Source organism: Lithobates pipiens, unplaced genomic scaffold (assembly GCF_037356315.1).
Source record: "Lithobates pipiens isolate NorthernLeopardFrog02 unplaced genomic scaffold, aLitPip1_a1.2 Scaffold_14, whole genome shotgun sequence".
Classification (NCBI taxonomy): domain Eukaryota; kingdom Metazoa; phylum Chordata; class Amphibia; order Anura; family Ranidae; genus Lithobates; species Lithobates pipiens.
Window position 1 is genome coordinate 1511987 of NW_027507728.1, and position 12182 is coordinate 1524168.

Below are 12182 nucleotides of genomic sequence, written 5' to 3' on the forward strand. Positions count from 1 at the left end.
CTGAGCGGGGCATCGTCGATGACGGCAATGCTGCGAGTCTCGGCTCCCGTGCGCATGCGCGGGAGGGACGTCATCGCTGCTCCGGCGAATCACAGCGCCGGAGCAGCGAGACCCACGGAGACCCACCAAGAAGATGGACGCTCGGAACTACAGGGGACAGCGGTGCCTTCGCTGGCTCCTGTGTCAGGTAAGTGACACATAATGGCCTACTATGCGATGTGATGCGATGCGATGCATAGTAGTCCATTATGCTTTGCCTTTACAGGGAATGAAAGAGGAAGTAAACTCATCAGGGTTTACTTCCTCTTTAAATTGTATTCAGAACTGTTTACACTACAAACACTTTATTATGGACTATTTTTGTTTATAATATATCTTTTTGGGGGTTACACTTTAACATATGAATAGTTTTACATTAATTATTTCAATTCATTTTACTTTTTTAGTCATTTTAGGTAGCACTTTTTGTTTAGTTTTACATTTTGTACATTATTGTGTGTTTTATCATAGTGCTGTACTGACACGTTGTACAAGTTTGATGTAGGGTTGGACGACCAACTTCTTTGTGCTAGCTGCTGTGTTTTATTCCTTTATTGAGTGCTCACTCATACTAATCAGACCTAATTATTATTACGTGTAGCTGTTTAGTATGACACGCAAGACGGACAACAAAATAAACAAAAGCGTGCCTCCATCCCAGACCTATGGCTTCTTCCCACTAAAAGATAGTGAAGTATCGATGGGCTTTACCAGCTATTATCTGTAACGGCAGCAGTTACGCTGGGCAGGGGAAACGATCTAACCGGTGACCTCCCTCCCACTGATATCAAAAGCATATATAGCTTATAGTTATCCTGGCCCACCTCCAAAACTAGCGAGGGATCTTAAACTACACATTCTTCCTAGGCTGGCCCCTAACCAATATACCTCATGCACATCGCAAGTGCAGACAGACTTTAGCAAAGCTCCGTATCTGCTTATCTCATATTGGATCTGTCAAACACTGGCAGTCTATCCCAAGTTAATGTGGTTCAGGGAGGATTTTCAGCTACTCTTTTTGGATATACCCTCTTCCCCAGCCCAACTGTTGTAAATTAGACATGAACATCAATCTAAAGTAGGAAAAAATGTGTTCATCGTAGTATGGCCACTTACAATATGATGAAGCGTGTCCAGCTTAAGGCATTCCTGCACATATTAAATTAAATTGAATAATTTACTATTCTACATACAAAACACCCCCACTATACCCTGATTAGCACTAGCATTATAAACTAGCTTGTCATTTTGCTAATACAATTGTATGTCACCTGAATATAATGGCATAATTGGCCAGTGATAATACGTTATCATATTAGTAATAATTATATTCAGGGGGTGCATCTAGACCAGTGATTCTCAACCAGGGTTCCTCCAGAGGTTACTAGGGGTTCCTTCAGCATTGGGTAATTTCTGCCTCTCAGATAACTTCCCACTCATACCATTGATCTTTTTAGCTATCTGTAAGAAGGTAATACTTCCCAATGACCACAAGTGTAAGGACCATTCCTCTCACTGACCATCACATTAATGTATCATGAGTTGTAGGTTTCTAATTTTTAACGGGGGTTCCCTGAGACCGGAGAACTATTTCAAGGGTTCCTCTGTTTTGAAAAGGTTGAGAAAGGCTGATCTAGACCATTACCCCCCCCCCCCCCCCCCATAGTCCTGTGGTGAGATGTCTTGCACCACATGCAGAACATAAACAGTTTGCAGTTTCGGTGTTCTTGTTCTTACCCCGGGCCTTTATTTCTACATATATAGTGAGCAATGTAATAATTGTGCATACAGATGGCCATTTTGTCCTTAAAGCGGTGTTCCACCCACATTTTTCACTCCCCACCATGCAGCGCTAATGTGCATCCTTAAAATGAATTGGCAATTTTATAAAAAAAAAAAATTCTGTTCACTTACCTGATTTAAGCCTACATCTAATTTCACTTCCTCCTTTAGCAGCCGCGGCCGTGGATGTAATTTCCGGTTTTGCATTGGCTCCTGGGAGATCTTGGTCAGCTTGGCATGGCACTGCTCCCATAATATTTAACATTGGCTTCTATGGAAATTCTTGGTCAGCTTGGCATGTCACGGCTCCAGTAACATTTTAACATTGGCGTCTATGGAAAATCTTAGTCAGCTTGGCATGGCAAGCTGACCAAGATTGCACTGCACATGCGTGACATCGGCAGGTGTATGCTGGGAATCCAGGAAGGAGGACGCTGTGGATTCAGATACCCACACTGGAGATGGCCGCACTGTGCAGGAACTTCACAAAATAAGAAAACAATGCTACACAAATAGAAAACTGGGAATCGTTTACAGCATACCTTTGTTATATTGCACGATGCATGAGTATTCTAGGGGTATTTTTTATCTTAAGTCATATTTCAGGCGGAACTCCGCTTTTTCCTATAGCACTCTCTCAATTATTGGTGGTCATTGGCATTTAACCACCCTTCTCACCACAATTAACAAATGCATCCTAAAATAATTTGGCACTTTAATTCCCCCCGCCTTCACCTTCAATATGCCGAGACCCAACAACACAACAGAGGAAGGAGAACTGTCCAATGACAGCTCAGATCAAAGGCAGATCACAGCTGTTCATGACTGCACTGTTTTCTGAAGCACTGTTATAAATAGACACGCTCCAAAAATACCCATCCACCTTCCTGCCATTTTCTTTTTTTAAATACAACAGAACAAAGGTGGTTAAAGATTTTTGCCACATGACATCTTACATTATTGACCGCAAAACTGTTTCCTTTCAGCGTTTAAAACAAATGATGAAGGACATCGAGCACCAAGAAGAACAGCTCAGGGCTTCAGCAGCTAGACTGGAAGATCAGAAGCAGAAATATGAGCATGAACTATCAAACCAAGAGAACACTCTGGAGAGAATAAAATCCAAAGTCCTTGCGCTAGAGGAGCATGCTCATAAGCTGCAGCAGGAGAAAAGATGGTGTGGAGATCTGGAGGAGTCTCTGGCCAATGCACGTAAGTTTCCCAGTACAGTGCAATCTCCATTGCCAAAGCGTAATTATTTAAAAATATTCTTTTAACCCATAACATTCCATACGATTTTGGTCTGTAGTAGAAAACAAATGTATGGATCTGTGCTTTGTGTTTAACCTCCCTGGCGGTACGATTATTTCAGATTTTAGGTGCTGAAAGCGGTACAATTATTTTGCATGAAAATTTGGTGTTTTATATTGTAGTCCTGTAATTCTTAGGAATAACTCACTTAAATCTGTCCAAACCAGAGTCTAGCAGACATCCTGGGTATGATAAAGTTTGAAAAATGAAATCATAAATTATAATATAATAAATAACTATATAAATAATTATACCAAATAATAATATAACAATAATAAAAAAATATTCAATAATGTAATCAAATCAAAAACACTGAAATTTGCTCAGTTGCAGAATTGTCACTGTCATTACTTTTCAGTATTTGATGACGGATCTCCCCACAAATCGCTATCGCTCAATTCTAATTTATTATCGCTGTTTTCTAGCTGGTCTAAAATCATTTTTGATGTAAAGGGATAGTTTTGGTTGCTATGGACAATCTCCAGTTTCCAGGCATAAAGAACAGTTTTTATAAGATAAAACTGTATGCAGGACACTGGACAGAACACTAGGGACCAAGGCGGATGTGAAATAATTACATACAGCAATGTAACCTGTAAGATTACATTATTCTGTATTTATACTGTGTGTTCCACTTTTTGAATTTGGCGCCGTTCTCCGTCCCCGTGCGTCGCAACGCTCACAGGGAATGGAGATCTGCTCCGTGATACATCGAGCGGAGGACGAGCCGCTCGTACAGCGGGGGGGACATCACTGGATCCAGGAGAGAAGGTAAGTAATCTCCTCCTGCATTCAGCGATGCGGTCCAGAGTCTGGCTCAGGGTTACCGCTTTTGGTATAAAATCTCCACCCCGAGCCAGACTCGGGAATACCGCCAGGGGGGGGTTAAAGAGTTGCAAACAGTATGGAAATGTCTTCTTCACAAAATAGTTTATGCTTGTTTTTGGATATGTTTGTGAACATCCTTGCCAGCTGTCTTCTCAATAGATCAATATATCTTCTATATAAGCCAATATTACCTTTTATAGAGCTTCTAGTTAGTCCTGGAAATAGGTCCCAGGTAATAGCCATAAGCTCACCTCACAAAATAAAAGTTGACAGCACAATATTTGTTCAATCTCCTTCAGATTTACCAAACCTATGAATACAAATTGGATAACTAAGGTAGGTCCCGTATTACAATCAGGCATGACCCTTACACTACATATTTGTTAAAAGATCTAAAGGAAGATCTAAAGAAGATCGTATGATCAGATTGTAATGTGTATATGGTGACTCTAAAAGAAGTCTGCTGTAAGATAGAGTGGAGCTGGTATGAAATACAAAAGTATACTTTTGTAGCTACTAAATGAGAGCTGCTTGTCCAATTAAAAAAATATTCAGTTTATCAGCATGTTGTAGAAGCGAGGCAGATACAAACATACCCGTATATACTCGAGTATAGGTCGATCCGAATATAAGCCGAGGCCCCTAATTTACCACAAAAAAAATGGGAAAACTTATTGACTCGTGTATAAGCCGAGACATGCCTGTCCATCCCTGTGTGTCCATCCCTGTGTGTCCATCCCTGTGTGTCCATCCCTGTGTGTCCATCCCTGTGTGTCCATCCCTGTGTGTCCATCCCTGTGTGTCCATCCCTGTGTGTCCATCCCTGTGTGTCCATCCCTGTGTGTCCATCCCTGTGTGTCCATCCCTGTGTGTCCATCCCTGTGTGTCCATCCCTGTGTGTCCATCCCTGTGTGTCCATCCCTGTGTGTCCATCCCTGTGTGTCCATCCCTGTCTGTCCATCCCTGTCTGTCCATCCCTGTCTGTCCATCCCTGTCTGTCCAGCCTACCTGTGTCCTGTGCCTCTTTGTCCTTCTGCAGCCTGTGTCCTTCTGCAGCGATCTGCATGTAAAAACATACGGCGGCCATGCCAGGATCGCCACACCTCTTCTCCTCGTCTGTGACAGACGGCGGCCATTCCACTGTTCAAAAGCCGCGCCTCCGTCTGTGATAGGCGGAACACTCAATTTCCCAGCAGTCAGTGTTCCGCCTATCACGGACATCCTCTCATTCTCGTCCGTAGTATGAGGATGAGCGGATGTCCGTGATAGGCGGACCACTGACTGCTGGGAAATTGAGTGTTCCGCCTATCACAGACAGGGAGGCGCGGCTTTTGAATAGTGGAATGGCCGCCGTCTGTCTGCACGACACGCTGATCGGGTAGACAGATGGCGGTGACTCGAGTATAAGCCGAGGGGGGCACTTTCAGCCTAAAAAAAGGGGCTGAAAATCTCGGCTTATACTCGAGTATATACGGTACACTATAAGAGAGCTTTGCACATTAGCTGCTATATTGTTAATAAGAAGGAAGGCAAAAGTGAAAACTATCTGTACTTGTGTATTTTTTTCTATAGTTATAGTTAAAAAAAAACAAGAATATATTTGATTTTAAATGACCAGATGTTTTCAGGAATAGAATGCATAACTGAACGGTGACACACCTGGATTGGGTTGAGCTTCTTTGTCAGTTGTAAAGCCAGTGTGTGGGCTAATCTAATCTCAAACAGCTTCTAAAAAAAACACACAACATTTTTTGACAGCCAGGGGGTTAAATAAGTTTATTTCATGGAAAATGTATTGCATTTCCAGGCCATCTCCTGTCAGAGCATGAGGCGCAGTTACGGGATAAAACCAATGAGATTTTGGAGCTGAAGAAAGAGACTGAGTTTTACAGGAATGAATTGAGCAATTTGAGAGAACAGTTGTCATGTGAGAAGAAGAATGATGAGAATAGAATAATGATGCTGAAAGAAGCTAATACAAAACAGCGGCTGCAGTTCGAGAAATCGGCTGAGGTATTGTATTGTCTATGGCAGTGGCATGTCTATACAATTCTACCCATGTATAACATTTATTAATAGGTATGCAATGTTCCCATAATCAAATTTTCTTGACAGCCTAACCTGTGCTAGTTAACAATTGACACTTGTCATTGTTGTTCTTCTGAGGGATTACTGTAAAGGAAGCCTTTGCTGTGCTGTAAAATACTCTGGAGCTATTCCACCCCAATTTATCCATAATCAATTCTGACTATATATTTATCAAATATTATTATTGTAAAACTCCTCTATATAAACCAGTAATTTATGACACTGTGTCTTAAAGCAGGGGTGCCCGACCTTTTGAAGAGAGAGGGCCATTTTAGCGACTTGGTAACTGGTCAAGTGCCTAATGAGCGTAGTGGGCGGGTGACGAGTCTGTGTCCACTCTGAATATGTAGAATGGACACAGCCTGCTCTACTCAATGGGCCCCTCCAATCCGATCCACCCAGACAGAAGGGGGATGGATCCCCTTCTGTTTTTTTTTTTTGTTTTTTGTTTTTTTAAGCAGATCGGATTGGACATAGGCGTGTGTAAACGGACACAAATCTGTCTACATCTGCTGCTCTCTAGAGGTGAATGGAGGGTCTGAGTGGGTCTGCTCGAAAAACAGACAGGTGGAACCGATCGTGTGAAGAGCGCCTAAGGCTGCTTTCACACTGATGCACTGTGGTTTACCTGCACCTCAAATGACCTCAATTTTCTCTTCTTCCTTAGTATTTCTACAGGTTTCGTTGGTGGCTGCTGCTGTCCCCCAGGCGGGTATGGCTGACGGCTGCTGGCGGGTACTGCTGGCTTGTATTGCTGTGGGTCCTGCTGGTGGGTATCCCTGGTGGATGGTATGGCTGGTGGGTATTCCTGGTGGATCGTATTGCTGGTGGGTACTGCTGGTGGGTATTCCTGGTGGATGGTACTAGGGATTGACCGATATTGTTTTTTCAGTGCTGATACAATACCAATATTTCGGCCACCTCTCTTGCCGATAGCCGATATTTTGTACATTTAAAAGTATTACTTTTTACACAGTCATTTTACTTTTTTTTTTTTTTTTTTTTTATATTTTATCACCGTTATAGCCGTCACAAGAAATGTAAACATGCCACTGATAATCGGCCACACCAATAATCGGTCAGTCCCTAGATGGTATGGCTGTGGGTATCCCTGGTGGATGGTACTGTTGCTGGGTATCACTGGTGGGTACTGCTAGCACTGTTGGATACTGCTGGCACTGTTGGTGTGTACTGCTGGCACTGGTACTGTTGGTGGGTACTGCTGGCACTGTTGATCGGTATCCCTGGTGGCAGCTGTCCCAGATCGTTAGTTCCGGACCCCCATTAATGAGCATCAGTATGACCGGAGCACTGGAGGAAGCATGCGGCTGCAGTAGAGAGTAGAGTTGATGCTTCTTGTATCTCTCCTGTCAAAGGCGGAGTACATTTGGTATCGCTCCGTCTGTGACAGGAGCCGCCGCCCCTGTCTTAAAGGAAACCTAAAAATGTGTAAAGTTGGGGGGCCAATGCTAACTTTTCCTTCTGAAAATGCAAGTTGGCAGTTACTGATCCTCTGTTTTCTGTACTATTTTGATGACCGACGACAAATGTAAGGATGAGGAGATTTAACTTGCATGCTTGTTACAGATCAGTGACTTACAAATCCTGAAATCAGAGACCGACACACAACTACAATTTTCAAGGAAAGAAAACTGCGCAAAGAACTCCTCCCTATATGTCCGCAAAGGGTATCAAAACAACTAACAGAGAGGTTCAACCATTCACTGAATAATGGGTTACATTAGATGATGGTATTCCACATGGAATGATTAGTTGCAAGTCCAAACATATGTAAAAAAATAAAAAAAGTCAACATGAAAACTTTTGTCCAATGTGTAAGAAGCTGTTGGAGGCTATCACCTTAGTGTCACATGTGTCACATACAGGAGGATAAGCAACTTCAGTAAGCAGTTTGCAATACATTTTATTGAAAGAATGTATCCACTTACATTAGGAGTAAGACTCAGCTATGTGCCCATGGAGGAGGATCGTGGATGGATGATACACAGTCTAACTCTTGGCCAGAGAGAGCAGAGGGGCAGTAAGATATCCGGGTTCAGCGACAGATGATAATATCTGTATTTATTACTGTTATAAATAATTGAAACACGTGGAGCTAAACCAAGTGACTATTACACCACTAAATATTATACTACAAAGTGCATCAAATATAGCTCAAAAAAATTGTATACATAAATAAAAAATAAAATTAATTAATAGTAAATAAACATTAAATAAAAATAAATAACCCAGTGAATAAGTGATAGTTCACACTATACATTTAAACACTCCTCAGGGAGTATTGCAGAGCATATGCAGTGTTCATACAATGTTGCAAAAGTCCGGGAGTCTCCAAAACATATTTCACTTTAACAAGCAATATTGATCAGTGTTTTTTTCTCTCTCAAACCGCCTTTCCTTCACCACACCACTGTGAAATGTGATTCCTCTCCCCCTTATGTGAATTAACTCACCGACTAAATCAGCCTCACACTCAACGTGTTTGGCGGAAAAGCGCTTTCCAAACCCTTTTTGCAGGGATGTGGATGACAGGCATACAATCCTTCACTTCAGCGGGAGAAAAGCTGACACTTTCATAGACCGTGCTCTCATGAAATAGAAAAAAGGAAATGCTCCCATAGCGTGATACCGTAAAAAAAACTTTTAATCACACATAAGAAGATCCTCTTAAGTTACACTCACATTTAAAAACTTGTAACCACGGCAAAAAAGTCAAGCCACAGCACACGTTAACACAGCTGATTGCCAAAGCATTGGTGATTTTTAGCGGACCCAGGGTATGCGAGACACACTCTTTAAATCTCTCACTGCTCCTTGGCCTCGCCAGCACCTTGGTGAAGATAGACGTGAGCCGTCCGATGGTTCCTCTCACTCTGTTACCTAGTAGCCACACCCCAACATGTTTCGTCATTCACTTGACTTAATCATGGGGTTCTATACACTATGATAATACACTGCCAGAGGGAAGCCGTGCTGCAGCCAACACATGGAGGGGAAGCCCCCGAAGGTCGGTGTTGTATCTGACAGTGATCCTGGCTCTCTTACTGCCCTCTCCTCTCTCTAGCCAAGAGTTGGTTTGTGTATCATCCATCTGGGACCCTCCTTTGTGGGCACACAGCTGAGTTCAAATTTCAGTGTAAGAGGATACGTTTATAATAAGTTATTGCACACTAACCATTGGAGGTTTTTTTATACTCCTGTCAGTGACCTATAGATTGTATAGATTGGTTGGGCTGCACTTACTGAGCTTAGCAGATGAGACCCTGATTAAGGCTTACTGGGCTGTGCTGTGATAGTCTCCAACAGTATATAACCCATTATTCCGTGAATGGTTGATCCTCTCTGATAGTTGTTGCTTTGATAACCTTTGCTGACATAGAGGAAGGAATGCTTTGTGCAGTTTACTTTTCTCATTTAGTTTTCATCTACCAGGCTCCACTGAGTTGTACTGGCAGAATGCACCCTTCTATAGAGGGCATCGTATTGGAGTTATAGCACTGGCTTATTGGAATTTTTTTTAACTAACATTTTCATAAGACCAGACATGGCAGCCAGCATATCTCTCTTGGGATAGATGCCCTTTAAGAACACATTGTCTAAGCCAGTGATGGTGAACCTTGGCACCCCAGATGTTTTGGAACTACATTTCCCATGATGCTCATGCACTCTGCAGTGTAGGAGAGCATCATGGGAAATGTAGTTCCAAAACATCTGTGGTGCCAAGGTTCGCCATCACTGGCCTAAGCTGTGCAGCAAATGGCACTTCAGAGTTCTTTACAACCCTGTCGCTTTCATTGCAGGAACAGAAACTGGAAAACAGCAATCTGAAGAAGCAGCTCCTGGCAGTAGAACAAGCTGCTTATGACAGTCATGAGAGGGCCAAACGTCTGCTTAAAGAGCTGAAACAGTTACAGGCGGAGCATGCCATACTTCGAAACCAGGTGAAACATTTACCAACTTTGACTTACAGTAATTATGATCAGCTCTATATATCAGAGTACAGAAGTAAAGCGGGAGTCCGCCGGGACTCCGCGTTTTTTTTTTTTTTTTTAAAAGCCAGCAGCTACAAATACTGCAGCTGCTGACTTTTAAATAGTGACACTTACCTGTCCAGCGCGCCCGCGATGTCGGCACCCGAAGCCGATCTCTAGATCGTCTCTCGGGTCCTGCCGCCGCCATCTTGGGTATGGGAATCAGGAAATGGAGCCTTTCGGCTTCATTTCCCGGTTCCCTACTGCGCATTCGCGAGTCGCGCTGCGCAATAAGGATGGTCCCCGCTGCCTCTGGGATCTGTGTGTTTCCCAGCAGGCAGCGGGGCACTTGCGGAAAGGGGCGTAATCTACGCCCCTTTCCGCAGAGAGCTATCCCGGAAGTGGGTGCAGATACCTGTACTGTACAGGTATCTGCACCCCCCTCCCCCCTGAAAGGTGCCAATTGTGGCGCCGGAGGGGGGGAGGGTTCCGATGAGCGGAAGGTCCACTTTAGGGTGGACCTCCGCTTAATGTCTATGTAGAGAAACTCCAAATATCTGGCCTCATTCACAGAATCACATTCTGGAGATCATCTGAATTTTTCTAGCCAATGCATATAACTGGATGTCATTAAAAAAGCAGGGTGCAGAATTGGAGCATAGAGGGATATATAAATATTCTTGTATAATAGTTATAAATAGTTTGCTCTACAACAAAGGAGAGAGTTAATCTGCTCCTTCCTGTTAGTAGCGCTAAACTCACTCGCTCACTACAATCTCGTATAATCTTTACCCATAGTAATGTAATTCCTAAAATTTATTTTCAGTTTTTTTTTTGTTTTTTTTTTATCTGCGGCTTTCGTTAATCTTTCTAGTAATCCTGCTATGATGCTCATTATTCTGTGCTTCCTTTTATGGCGTGAAAAACGTCTTCAGTTGTTCTACTGCATTGTCAACCTGTCATATGCTGCCCTGGTAGAGACTGCAAACAACACTTAGGCCAACCCACATAGCACAGATACGGTCTACTGTTGTTAGCATCAGTTAGCTGTTCCAAAGAAGTGCTGGGAAGCTAACACTGGAACAAGAGCATGTAGACAGAAGAAACTGCAAGAGGCTGGAGGAGATCTGCATTTTATCATTTAAAAATAAATGGCAGTTGAGTAAATTTCATTTAGTTAGGATTTAGATTTATTTTCAGGGACAGGAAGCACAGGAAAGTTTCCCCTCACCACTCATCATTCAGGTTTCCCTTAACAATCATACACCCTCCAGTTCTAGAGGCTGTTCATATAAAACAAAACTTGAAGGTCAGATCATGTGAGCATGTTTACCCGTCTTCTAGCGTCTCTGATCATTTTTGCTGTCACTAAACAACTGATGAAACTTTTTTGTTTCTCTCTCTCTCTGCAGCTGAAGAGTCAGGAGGAGCTGGACAAGAGGCAGCAAGAAGTTAATGAGGCTGTGAAAGAGTTAAAAGCTAAGGTTAAGTGGGAAATCCAGAGCACCCTCCAGGATCTGCACTGCTCTACGAAAGATGAGCTTGAGGAGGATGCGGAAGCTGCACTCGAGCGCAATCAAAGTTTTGGTTCTCAGCTAGAGAGTCTGAAGGAAAATTTTCCCTTCACAGCAAACTCTGCGTCCGCATCAGAATTGGCAGACAAACTTGGGAGTAGTCAGGGTCACTTATTGGTGAGTCAACTGAAATCCACAAAAAACATGCTGACCAAGGTAGCCTGCAGCCCTCCAAGCTCCTTTGCCTTACTCTTGAACCGTCATCCTGTGTGTAATATGGCTTTCGAGATAAGGTTGGATCTACCTTTCATTCCCATTCCGTACTGGCTTGAGTCAAGTTAAGCCAGCCACATATGGATCAAAATTTTAATCCATGTATGGGCAGGGTGGTTGTACAGCAGTTGATCAGTAGATTGACTGCTGTACAACCACCCTGTTGGATCTTTGCCGCTCAGTCAACGCTGCTGGCTCTAGCTGGCATCATTGATCGGTGTATTCTGACAGCGGGGAAGTCTCTCCACTGTCAGAATACAAAGGCTCAGCTTGAGGATTCCCATGTTCCTATTGAATGTGTGGATGGGGGAATCAAGTCCATCTTTTACATTCAACTCACTGGTCGGGCTGCTTT

At 43.1% G+C, this 12182-nt stretch overlaps 1 protein-coding gene across 2 annotated transcripts in view; it reads left to right on the forward strand.

Annotated features, from left to right (window-relative positions):
• Nucleotides 1-12182, forward strand: part of CNTRL (centriolin) — a 159948-nt gene that overhangs the window by 127365 nt on the left and 20401 nt on the right. For both annotated transcript variants that reach the window (XM_077479161.1, XM_077479162.1), the window contains 4 exons: nucleotides 2808-3033; nucleotides 5768-5973; nucleotides 9870-10010; nucleotides 11453-11731. In XM_077479161.1, coding sequence (XP_077335287.1) covers nucleotides 2808-3033; nucleotides 5768-5973; nucleotides 9870-10010; nucleotides 11453-11731 — 852 coding nt within the window. The remainder of the gene's footprint in view (nucleotides 1-2807; nucleotides 3034-5767; nucleotides 5974-9869; nucleotides 10011-11452; nucleotides 11732-12182) is intronic.